At 31.0% G+C, this 13,790-nt stretch overlaps 1 protein-coding gene across 4 annotated transcripts in view; it reads right to left on the reverse strand.

The window, feature by feature from the left end:
- LOC107441423 (rho GTPase-activating protein 18) overlaps nt 1-13,790 on the reverse strand; it is a 276,037-nt gene that overhangs the window by 19,329 nt on the left and 242,918 nt on the right. For all 4 annotated transcript variants that reach the window (XM_043043811.3, XM_087164462.1, XM_043043812.3 and 1 more), the window contains 5 exons: nt 10,893-11,064; nt 10,723-10,805; nt 6,940-7,158; nt 5,304-5,363; nt 3,415-3,468 (listed from right to left, as the gene is read on the reverse strand). In XM_043043811.3, coding sequence (XP_042899745.2) covers nt 3,415-3,468; nt 5,304-5,363; nt 6,940-7,158; nt 10,723-10,805; nt 10,893-11,064 — 588 coding nt within the window. The remainder of the gene's footprint in view (nt 1-3,414; nt 3,469-5,303; nt 5,364-6,939; nt 7,159-10,722; nt 10,806-10,892; nt 11,065-13,790) is intronic.

A 13,790-nucleotide genomic window follows, 5' to 3' on the forward strand; every position in this document is an offset into this window, starting at 1 on the left:
ATATTAGCTATTTCTTCATTAAATTCGTCATTCCCTTATTCCCTTCAACAATATATAAATTCGAAATGTTTCAAGCAAATATAAGGGCCAATTTTAAAGACTTACCAGACGTTAATGAAAAGAAACAAAAGTGATTTAAAATTAAAAACAACGGAAAATAGAAAAATAGAGTTAAGAAACAAAACTAGAAAAAACACAGCAGGTGAGAGAGAAAAGAAAAACAGCTGTGGCCGAGAGGGGTAAACAAAGGTAAAATGCATTTCCACGTGCTATGAAGAGGTTGTGAGGAACTAATGTCGTTAACAAGGTAATCACATTCATTTGAATAAAACAAGATTACAGGGCATCAAGATGAGCTGGTGTGACTGGCGTGGAAACAATTTTGGCATAGCCGAAATTTAAGTTATGCCCAAGATTCCAATAATGCGCACCAATTGATTATTTTTAGTATTCTTGACGTATGGACTGTTATTTCCAATTTGTATCTTAATGCGAATGAAGTTTTTAATCAAGTAATATCTTATCACTTTAGTTTCTGTATTGTAACTTTTAACTTCAGAAGTTCCTAATGATTTTTTTTTAAATTTTTATCAGTTTCTGTGATTAGGGCAAGAATTTGTGATTGTTTTATTACATTATGTTTTATTAAAGTTATTATGAATGAGTTGTGTTGCAAATATTTACGCCTAATTTTATATTATTTCATCGCTATAGTTAACGCTGCTTAAGTAGGAGTGATGTCATGTCATTTTTATATTTTCAAATGGATGAAATTTTGATCTCTACATTTAAAATTCCTCAATATTAGAACAATAAATACTTTTTGTTTTTGAATAATAAATGCATATAACACTGGTGTTCAAAAATTGTGAGAATTTTTAAATTTAATCCACTATTTATATTTTATGTTATAACCGTCGTTGAACAGCCGACCCAATTTAGGGTTTACGACTGCTGAATGTTCAACTCCATAGCCTTTTAATTTTGAACCCAATTCAGAAGACAAGATAATTTCCGGACCAACTATTGGGAGAAATATGCCTTCGTGGAAGACTTTTTCATGGAATAAACTCGCATTTGCGTTACATAGAAAGGAAAACAACGAAAACTTCCTACGGTTCGCCTGATGGAAAGGGGACTCTAACCCATGATCCGTCTACCACATTTAAGACAGGACATTTAAGTCAGCACAGTGGTCAATGCAAACCGGTTGCGGAGTTCGTATCGACCAGCCATCGCTGGGATTCGAACCCGGTTCACCTCATTGGAAGACGAACGCTCCAATCCCTGAGCCATCACGGCTTAATCAACTATCTATAAGAAATACTGGATAGAATTTGAAATTTGGTGTAAAGTAGTTTAGACTGTACAGACTATGTAAATATTCAAAGATTATAATACACACACATGATCACGCGTCACAGTCATTGTAGTAGGAAGGTATAAAAGAGTGGTTAAAAAAATCAAATAAGAGTTGGATTTAGTTCCAGGCTTATCAGTTTTCAATTATGCTGAGGTCTCTCACCGGGATTTATAGCAGGACATAAAACAGTTAAAGAGTTCTTGTAAGTATTTGTTTCACTCTTTCAGAAACGCTGTTTTTAGGATCCTTATGATTCTCTGAAGGAGAATGCAAGTTGCAAGTATTCTATCCAAGTATCTCAGACTTGCTCAATTGGGTTGAAGTCTAGAGAGATCTGTGTGGTTAATCAATCCGATGAATATATTATCATTTCAGAAATATATTGTCAGAGTGAGCTCAATTTTAAGGCAATTCACGCTAAAACAAAGGAGATTCTAATGTTCCAAAACCTCTTGTCTATGTTCACACTAGCTATAATGCCACTTTCTAAACCATGAATGGACGAGTAGTCATTTAACATGCTTTTTCCAAAACATCGAAACTCCTAAACCAACAATAAATGATTCGTCTGACATTGAAGACTGCGTTGCAGTTTTCTGTTATGCCTGAGTATGAAACAGCTACTTGCCTTCTAATGTCCGTAATGTAGAGTAATCTACTTATTGTAGCGTAATCACAGCCTTTAATATACATTTTATAAACCCTAATGTGTATTAAAAATTTGCACATTGGGATCGCAAAATAGTAACACGTTGAATGCCACGCTAATTTTACATGGATTGCTCGTCTGGCAACAAAGGTAAATAACTACAAATTAAATTTGCAAATATTAGACAGATTTTGTTAGCTTTTAATAGTTTTAACATGACATATCTGAAAGAAGTGGTGAATTATATAAACCTATGAATTGTTTAGAAATAGTGGTGCATAAAACTCTACTAAATTGAATTTATTAAACCAGGAATCACAATTAATAAACTACCACTTGAAAATATTTATTCGCTGTCCGGAGCAAGTTGGCATCTCTGTGTATATAAATAAAACTATTTTTGTGTGTTCTATATTGCATTAATTTCTTTAAATCATTTTAGCTACGATAATAATATTAAAAAACTAAAAATATACTCGAATTATGTATTTCTAATAATCTTGGCTTCGTCGTCACCGGTGACCCCCCATGGCATTCAACGTGTTAAGAGACAAACAAAAACTAAACATTGTAACAAAACCGGTATCAAAATCTGATAGACTGATGAAATTCGGAGGTGTATCTATTAGTCGCATTTGTATTTTCTTTCAAACAGACTTAGTGTTTTTAGTTCCTATTAGGATTTCGATAACATATTTACATTTTCCTCAGCCTCAACAAGCAATTTATTTTTTCCTCAACAAGCAAGTTATTTTTTTTTTCGTTTCATTTATTTCGTTCGAACATTCAGTCAAAAAATATATTATGTTCATAGAAGTCTTGTTTTTTCAAAATTTCTCGGCTCAAATGTCGCTAATTTTAAATAAAAATAAATCCTTTTTGATATCATGTCTCATTACAATTATATTACCCCTAACATGCATGGAATTTAATGAGCATTTTAAAATGTCGGTGATAACAGAGAACCTAATTTTAAAAAAAGGCAAAAAAGTTCATTATAAATTTTTAAAAATACTATTGCTTCATACTTGACCATTAAATTTCTTGTGTTTCCTTTAAAGTGACATACATTCAAGAAAATTTTTAACTGAACAATTAAATAATGGAGAATTCAAATCAAAGTAAATGTGATTAGCTATAAGAGTTTATTTTAATGCATATTTATTGCATATCAATGGTTAGTAAAGCATGCAAAAACATAAATAATTATAAAAATAAAACTGGCAAAGATTACTTAAAAATTATAAATAATTGTTATAAATATTGCAGGTCATATTTTCATAGAAACATGAGAATAGTGAATAATATAAATCATTTTTAACATATATCTATTCAATATGGCAGTACTTATTCAGTAGAACTGAGGTTTTATATAAAGTAGGCTTTACAAAAGAATGCTTACATCCTTAATATTTTTCAGCTTGTCTCCTTTAGATTTCCGGCCCACTCGTTTTGCCTAAATAAAATAAAACTAGTTATTTCATAATTTTTTTAATTTTATTATCCCAAAATAAAATTGATAGTCTTAATATACTTTTATATACAAGATGTCCCTGAATTTAAGGGATAAACTTAGGGATGAATGAATTGTGAATTGCATCGCATCCCATAAACGGAAATTCCATTTTACACTGCAAGAGGTCTCTTTCTATTATGGTCTGGTGTTCATAAACATTTGAAATAGCACTTTTTATTTATTTAAATTATCTCAATTTTAAGATGATTTAATTTTTCAAATAATTATCATCGACCATTTCATTCAAATGGGAAAATAAATAACAGTGTTATAGCTATATAGTGATTTGGTTACTTATTTACTGAGTCTGTTACGTTTGTCGACAAATTATTGAACTACGATAAAACCGTTATTTATGGGTCTATTTCAATCCAAATTTCGACAATTAGGTTTAGAAAACATAAATAAGATAATTCAAATAAATAAAAAAAAAATTAAAAAATAAATAATAAAATATATTTCTCAATGTGCATGAACAGTCAGTCTGTTGATGGTTAGTCTGGCCTAACGGCTTTCGATGGCAGCTTCTGTGATTTGTTGCTATGCAGTTATCAATCCCTATTATGTATCCTACCCCCCTTAAAATTTGACCCAGAAATTCATAGATACCCTACGTAATACATCCCTATTTTCATACATTATTTTTGTAGCATTTTATTTTTATAAGCAATATAAATTTGTACATATTAAACATATTCTTTACATTGAATTTAAAAAGAGCATGACATATTTTTTATGGTTATAATATTACTGTATATGAAATAAAACAATTTATGGTTAGATATGGATGCAAGCTACTTTTAAAATTGTTAAAAATATGTTTTAAATTTATGAACAAAACAAAAAATAAGTCTTAGGGAGGATGCAATTCACAAAAAATGAAAAGTGTTTCGATAAAAGTGAATTCTATAAAATTTTCTTTACAAATTTTTCTATACCGATTTTTCTATTAACGTTATGTTACCTTGGAGAGACGAGAGAAATTGTGTAAGCAGTTTTTGTATATTAAGAAAAAGACCATAATGAGTCATATAGGTAATTATTTACAATAAATTGCCGCATTTTTTAGAATGTAACGTTAACAAGGCTTTATCTTGATTTATTCTGGTAGATCTTAAATAAAATCTAACATTTAAAGAGATTTTTTATTTCTTTACATTAATTACTAATTTTCTTTTAATAAAAATAGATTTATCCTGTATGTTTTTGAAACTTTTATTAGCAGTAGTTACGAAATCAGAAGTGTCTAAACAGATGATAAATTATCAAGAACCATGTAGATTTATTCGACAACAATAATTTAACGTGTTAATTTTAATATATTAAATATCTGAAACGGAATTAAACTGGTAGCAAACGTTTCAATAAAATATTTATTTAGGTTCAGTTTTGTATATTACGCAAAAAATAGGACAAAAGAAAACATATTTTCTTCTCAATAAACTATGTCTGTGCTAAAGCAAATTTTAATTTAAAAAATTCATTTTTATTTTTTTAAATGCAACAAAATTCAATTAAGAATTTAATTTAAAAGAAATTATTAAATTGTTCGTATTTTTACTTGAAAACTTAATTTAATTCATACATCTTTCACGTAGTAAACACCAAATTCAGTCATCAAAACATTTTAAAGAGAGAATATTTAAATAAAATTGACACTAGTTGTAAAATAAAACTGAAATAGGAGAGAAATATGCAAAAACTTTGGAAAATTAAAAGACATAAAACTGCAGAAAACTATGTGCCAAGAATTTAATAAAATATAAAAATCATACATGTTTGTTGGCTGAGCGACGATTTTGAAGCCTTGCTTGGGCTAATAGCTCAGGAGGTACCTGGAAAAAAATATTTCTGAATAAAACAGTCTATTTTAACATAATTATGTGTTTTCTGTTTAAAATATTAAAGTCAGCTTCATAAGTTATTAAAAAGATATGACAAACACCGAGCTTTAATTTGAAAAAATAAAATTAATAAATTGCTTTTGCAGTAAAAGAAAACTAAATTCGAGATTTAAATAAGAGCTTTTCTAAATATTCATTCCCGTTTATAGTAGAGATGAATTATTCATGAAAGATGATGCATACATAATTTAAAAACATCATTATTCTAAATCTTTTCAGCAAAAAAAAATTAAGATTAAGTTGGAACTTAATAAAATATTTTTTGAATATTTAATAATGGTTATCAATGTTTTTTGGATCGAAATGGGGCTGGAGTTTTCATCGGTTGTGATATTTTAAAATGTTGACCAAAATATATTAATTTAATTGGCACTTTCTTAAAGAGGAGTATTAATAAAAATAAATTAATAGCGATGAATTTATGGATCTATTTAAATTTTGGGTAAAGATTTATTAAATCTCGTGTATTACATATTTGTTTATGTACAGAGCACAAAATTTAAAAAAAAAATAAACACCTTAATAAATTTTGTCCTTAATATCATATTTCCACGTGCGAGGACTTAATTTTTTGAAGGTCTAACGCAAAATATTATCAATGGTAGACGGATCATGAATTAGAATTCAAATACCATTAGGCTAATCGTGGGTAGTTTTCGAGGTTTCCCTCTCCATGTAACACAAATGCGGGTTAGTTCCATCAAAAAAAAAAGTCCTCCACGAAGGCTGGTTTGTCCCAATATTTGATCCAAGAGTTCCCTCGTCTTCTGGGTTGGGTTCAAAATTACTAGGTTACGGAGTTGAATATTGATAGTCATAACTCTGAATTGGGTTGGCTGTTCAACGCCGGATATAAAATAAAAATAATAAAATAAGGTAATTAATTCCAATTGAATAAATACGTGACTTATGAGCATACCCTCCAACTTATGAGGATTTTGAAAATAATTCTTTCTAGTGGTAGCGAACCAAAGTAGAAATTTTTAAAGCAAATGGATCTCTCATAAAACTTTTATCAGAACTTAAGAATCTAGCCATATGGCCTGCACTTTTATAAGTAATAGTGGACAAGTTACGCTAAAATTTATTTTTTTTAAATATTAAGACATTAATTTTGCTACCGTCTGAAAAGAAGATTTCTGAAACTACGGAAATTCCGTAGCAGTTGGAGGGTATGCTTATGAGTAATAATTTGAGAAAAATAAAAAAACAATTTTCGAGCTAATTTTATTATGAAGTAATTTTACTATGAAGTTAAAGAAAAATATTTACAACGTTTTTAAACTTGTACATTTCGACAAAAATAGATTAAAAATGTCAATTTAAAAAACAATTAGCAAAACTAGCTTTCAGATTTGACATTCTCACACCCGAATTACACAAGAAAAAAAGCATTTGTATAAATTCAACAAAAACTTGGTTTCCCAGTGCTATTTATGAAAAAGAAGAATAAAGAATATTTGAATGCAAAAAAAAAGAATAGATTTGAATACATTTCAACACTTACAACTCCAAGGAAATTGCTATATTTAATGATTAGTTGCGTGACTTTGGAGGACAATGCTGCAACTGTTACTTCTGTTGCCAAATCGTTGCTTTTGTGATGTCCTTTCTTAAGTCTCGGAGGAGGAAACAGATTTGGAGCAACGATCATCGCCACATTGCTTAGTGTCATTCGATTGCTGTCTTCCTCTTCAATTACTTTGGTCAAGAAATAGAGGAGCTCCTAAAAATATACGATATATATATATATTTTTTATTTCAACTATCCATATACAGTTAACCCCCGCTATAGTGAACCTTCAAGGGACCTTCAGTTCACTATAACAAGGAGTTCACTATATCCACACTGCAAACAATTTTAACTGATTATTATGTACTGCTTTCTTTTATTACACATTATTTAAATAAATGAGCAATAAAAATAAATACAAAAATGAATAAAAAACAATATGTAATAACAAAAAAATGTGTTTATTTTTATTTTTTATTACTCTTTGTCTTGTGTACAAAAAATTTAGGGATGGCCTTTATTTAGGGATGGGAAAATGTTATTATTGTTATTGTTACTTTACGTCGCACTAGAGCTGCACAATGGGCTATTGGCGACGGTCTGGGAAGCATCCCGGAGGATGATCCGAAGACATGCCATCACAATTTTGATCCTCTGCGGAAGGGATGGCACCCCCGCTTCGGTAGCCCGACGACCTGCAAGCGAAGTCGAGCACTTTACGGTAGCACAGTTTAACGAGGACCAATACCGCACACCCTCGGTCCCTACGCAGACTGATCCAAGTGGTCACCCACCCGCACACTGACCGTAGCCAGTGATGCTTGACTTCGGTGATCTGCTGGGAACCGTGTCTTAACGATCAGTCCACTGCGGGACTAATGAGATTGAAAAATGAGATTCTTGAGGGGAAAATGAGATTGAAAAATCAAGCAAAGAAATAATACTTATGGCTACATTTCACTCAATAGATGGCTTTAAAAATCGGTATGTGTATTTTATGTAGAAATTTCAAAATTATCAAAAAATGAAGAAAAAAATTCAGTCGGAGACAGAAAAAAGTTCATAATATCCAATTTCCTCTCCTCTTTTGGTGCACTATATCCACAAAAAATAATAATACTTGTGTATAGCAAGGCACGGGAGCGAACATTTCGTTCACTATATCCGGGAGTTCACTATAAACCATGTTCATTATAGCGGGGTTTGACTGAAGTACAATTATTAAAAAGGCTAACATTGCATTTTTCTTAATATTATGAAACTTTTACAATTTGTTTCTACGTTTTACAAAGAAATAAATATTTTTGCTACTTTTCAAATTAGAAGTTTGCAAGTAATAAACATTTTGCAACAACCTAAAAAAAAAAATACTGCAACTAAGTAGAAAGGAACCAGTATTATAGGAGGAAGAATGTCCTAAGACTGTCTTATTTTAATAAATATTCAAAAAACGATTGAGAGCAGTCTTCAAAATGAAAATAAATTGCATAGTTAACTTTTTTAATTAATTTAAAGAACAAGTCGATGTCGAAGCTAGATTTTCAATCCCTTTCGTAACAAGATTCGTTGCGTCAGGGAAATCAATCTGGAGTACAGCAACCTGATTATTTATTCTAATTTCACATCAAAGCCTTTTAATGTTTTATAATAATAAATAACTATAAATCTAAGACATTTTGTGGCCATCAAATCTATTTTAAGTTTTGCACCCTTCATATTTATTACACTTACGCCTGTGCTGATAAATATTATGTTAAATATCAATAAATTCATGACATCTTGAACCTATTAAATCTATTTGAAACTGAGCAACCTCAATATCTATTTTAAGTAGACGCCTGCGTGGATAAATATTATTAATATCAACTCGCGGAATAGACTCTGTGAGTAAATATTAACTTATACTTTAATTATTACAAAATAAATATTTATTAATAAATATAATTATTGCCTTATCGAAATATTTTTGGAAGTTTTAAATTCGTGGTAATGCTTGAAAGTAATGTAGGTTACTGTAAACTTTATTAAGTTATAATTTTTTAAAAGCATAAATATTATTTTTAAGGTTGTACATAAAATGTCTGGAGCTTTCGTAAAACAGGTCAGAATCGAATTTTAACGGCCCAGTTACCATTTGGCAAAATATCAATGCGGGAGCATAGTTATGTTAATTATTTCTCACTTTGGCAAGTCTGCATTTAAATAAACTATCTTGTCACTGTTAATAAAAAAATCATATACGTATTCTATCTCTTTCATGAAATAGCAAAGACGGTGAACTTTTATTGAAAACATCATCACACTCGTTATACTTTACCGCAAAACATATGGAATCAAATTTACAACGACTTACTTTTCCTAAAATAATAAGAGAAAGATTCACCTAATAAATGGGAAAACAGATGACCACAGAATTAGTAACATTATTAAAATGAAAATATAGTCTTCAACGTACTATATTAGTATTGAATTGGGGTGGGTTAAAAATTAATAGTTAATAAAAAGTGCATGAGTTTCACAATCATAAATGCAGTTTTTTGACATTAAAATGGTAAATTGAAATACTGATTTCGAAGTAGTAAACTAAAAATCATTCCACTTTTTTGCTTTGCTGAAGGAATAACCCTTTAAATCTTCGAACGAATGCAGCTTAATTTATTAAATTAGTGTTTTGGTATAGTTATGACCCAGTGCTTAAAAAAATGGAATCGCTTGCAGCGCTACCTGATGGCAAACTGATGAGTTAGCGTTCCTATCTCAGAAACAATACTAGATATCGGAAAAATAGTGAATTAAAGCTGTAGGGAATTTTCGATTTACTACGAATACCTTGTGTAAATTACTACCAAGAAAAGGAAGCTTAGCATTTGAATTAGTAAATTTATAATTTTCTACATTGTGACAAGGCAAAACATTTAAGCAAGAAGACAAAAAACGAATTGTTGCAATAGGATAACTTGTGGTTTTTGATTTCAAATTTTTTTGTAGCTTTCTTGATCGAACACGAGTTTTCTTTTCATAGACCATACATTAATATAATAGAAATAATGCAGTGTACAGAGCCATGAACATAAGCATTAGCATTCATGTCATAAAAAAATTAAGATGTCGATTTGTAAATTAGTGAAATTTCAAAAAGATGACCATTTTCATATTTACACAGTTTTCGCTAACTCAGCAGTTTTCCGTTAGGTGGCATTTTAAGCAGTTTCTTCTTGAAACATAACCACTTTATCGTACTTTCATTTTTCTTATTGTAGCCACAGCTGTTGGGAAGTTAATTATAATCCAATATACAGTGAGTACTCTGAGTATACATTTAATAATGTGTTACGCGTGTATATATACATCTGCATTATAAAATAATGAACTATACTGCTAACTCCTATCTCTTTAAACACAGTGAAACGTATTACAATAAACCGCCACCAACTAGATCTAGATGATTCAGTATTTAACGAATAAAAGTATTTCTTGTAAGAAAAGAACACGAAACTTTCCTATGATTTGTTGTTTTGCAATTACTAGAGACTGTTACTTCTTCCCCCACTAATTTCGCTTCCGCTTTTATTACCTTTTCAAGTGTTTGGCACTTACTGAAAGGTTTAAGGTTAGTTATAACTGAAAGGTTTAAGATACTTTGACTGTACCGGTCCATCCTGTCGCATAAAATTCAGCTCATAATTATTTTAAAATATTCTTAATGTACTAAGTGAAAATAAGCTTCTATGAATATGCTGATGATATGCTTATGGGAATATGCTTATTCAAACTTACCTGAAGAAGTTCTCTATGGGGGTCGGGTAATGCTAACATCAACAAGTTTAAAGCATTCATTTGATCTTGGACATTTGGTATATCTGCGAGAAAGGGAAAAAAATTGTATACTCGCGCACACTATTTAAAATATTGATTTGTTTTTAAAAAAAAGTAAATCCAAAAAATACTTGGCACTAGTAGGAATGCATCCATATGACTATTTGTGAGAAGTGGCTCGGGCAATTGCCTTACTAGTTGTTTTAACAAAACGCTGACATCATGGACAGAGGACTGGCGAATGAGATTCTCCACTAGCATTGGTGACGTCACATAACTACGTTCGATTTCAGCTTTTAATGCCTAAACAAAGAAATAAAAATATATATTGAATCTATTTTCTAATCTATAAAATGTGTACAGTAAACAACACCATTTGAATCATGATTTCGAAGTTGATATTTTGTCGTTGTAAAGTACTAAGGTTCTAAACCCGACACGTATATTAGTATATTAGTGGACGAATATTAGTGGTAAAATGACCATTTGAGCCATGATTTCGAAGTTGATATTTTGTCGTTGTAAAGTACTAAGATTCTAAACCCGGCACGTATATCAGAATATTAGTGTTAAAATGTGTACGGTGAACACTATTTGAGCCATGATTTCGAAGTTGATATTTTGTCGTTGTAAAGTACTAAGGTTCTAAACATGGCACGTATATTAGTATATTAGTGGTAAAATGTGTATGGTAAACACCATTTGAGACCTGATTTCGAAGTTGATATTTTGTCGGTGTTAAGTACTAAGGTTCTAAACCCGGCACGTATATTAGTATATTAGTGGACATATATTGGTGGTAAAATGTGTACGGTAAACACCATTTAGAGCCATGATTTCGAAGTTGATATTTCGTCGTTGTGAAGTACTAAAGTTCTAAACACGGCACGTATATTAGTGGACGTATATTAGTAGTAAAATGTGTACGGTAAACACCATTTGAGCCATGATTTCAAAGCTGATATTTTGTCGTTGTAAAGTACTAAGGTTCTAAACCCGGCACGTACGTAAGTAAACATGTGGACGTATATTAGTGGTAAAATGTGTACGGTAAACACCATTTGAGACTTGATTTCAAAGCTGATATTTTGTCGTTGTAAAGTACTAAGGTTCTAAACCCGGCACGTACGTAAGTAAACATGTGGACGTATATTAGTAGTAAAATGTGTACGGTAAACACCATTTGAGCCATGATTTCAAAGCTGATATTTTGTCGTTGTAAAGTACTAAGGTTCTAAACCCGGCACGTACGTAAGTAAACATGTGGACGTATATTAGTGGTAAAATGAGTACGGTAAACACCATTTGAGACTTGATTTCGAAGTTGATATTTTGTCGTTGTGAAGAACTTAGGTTCTAAGCCCGGCACGTTCCATTACTTTCCTGACAAGCTTGTACCCATCGATCTAAAGCTGGAATTGCTTCAAACCGGTTATTTCTCACCTAAGTGATTATCATAATTTTCGATCTGAAGCAAACCCAGCTTCAGATCAATGGGTACAAGCTCGTCATGAAAGTAATGGCGGCCTGTGCGCAATACTGACCACATTGCCACCATTATGTCAGTCTGTCACGAAATTGTTGAGTCATAATCTCCATGACCGCATTGTTCATAACATCAAGAGGCATGCCAATTTGAAACGAAATTGTGGAGTCGTAACCTCCATGACCACCTGGATAAACATTTCGTGATTGGCCTTCTCCAAAGTTTCGTGACAATGTTGCCGAATGTTTTACTTTTAAACATCATTTATGGTATCTAGTCTAAGGTGTATATTAGAGAACGAAATAAACAACTACAGTGAACTCTCACTTATGCACCGGTGTAAGGGGTCAAGAGAAAAGAGCGCATAAGTGAAAGAGGCGCATAAGTGAAAAACTTCAAAATTCTAAAACGCAACGTAAATTGCAGTGACAATATGAATAAATATGTTTCTAAAGATAAAATGTTAATATTTATACTGCTTTGAGGCATTTACTATAATTATACAAAGAAAATTTTTACCATAGCCTAAGACAATTTATTTTCTTACAAAATAATCTTAATACATATTTGTATTTTTTTTTTAAAGACGTATTTCAAAAACAGTTTTTTTCAGTTCATATAAATGTGATAAGGGGGAGTTCCAGAAGCAAATTTAAATTGTAAATAGTCACGAATAGTGTCTAAAGCTTCTAATACTGCTGTGTGATTTGGGGGAACTTTATCATCCTCGTCAGTATCATCCACCACGTTCTCATTGTCCACAAGTTCTAGTTAGATATAAATGAACAGTTCTTCACAAAAAATCTGAGTTTTATGGGAGGGGGTGAAACATCACATGATAAATTTCTAAGAAAAGTACTTGACGTCATAATATGCTGCACAATAAGTTGAACCTCCTCTTATTTACTCATGATGTCCATCTGACTGCAAGTAAGTGATTGCGGTCTCTTTCATCTTTCGTATTCCAGGTGTCTTCTTTTTCTAGAAAACAGCATAGGAGTAAAACTAACCTCTGGACAAGAGGAATGGTCATTTTCTTAAAGATGAATGGGCTTTCAGTGTTGTTGGTGCAACAGATAAGACACACTATTCAAAATTCTAGAAAGAATGTCTTTCCAGAAACAGCAATAATGAAAAGGTCACAGGGGGAAGAAAATTCAATGGGATCTAACAACATATATTTCTTTTTATCTTTAACAAGGATTGCTTATTTGCTTCATTTTTAATTTAAAAAATTTTTTTTAGAAAAAGAAAAAAATATTTAAAGGATTAAAAAATTAAAATGCTAGTCTAGAATTTCGGCGCATAATTGAAAAATTTATTTTTAAAGCGACGCATAAACGAAGGATGTTTACCATTATTTTCATACCTTATGTACTGGGACCTATAAAAATCGTCGTATAAATGAAAAAGGTGCATAAAAGAGGTGGTGCATAAGTGAGAGGTCACTGCATATGAGTTTTCTGAATCGAAAATTCCTTTGGAAATAACGTTTTTGCTCGTGAAAATAACGAAAAATTATGAAGCGTTTTTAAAGTCAGAC

The sequence above is a fragment of the Parasteatoda tepidariorum genome, chromosome 5 (assembly GCF_982258835.1).
Source record: "Parasteatoda tepidariorum strain Cologne lab strain chromosome 5, Ptep-v5.0, whole genome shotgun sequence".
NCBI classification, from domain to species: Eukaryota; Metazoa; Arthropoda; class Arachnida; order Araneae; family Theridiidae; genus Parasteatoda; species Parasteatoda tepidariorum.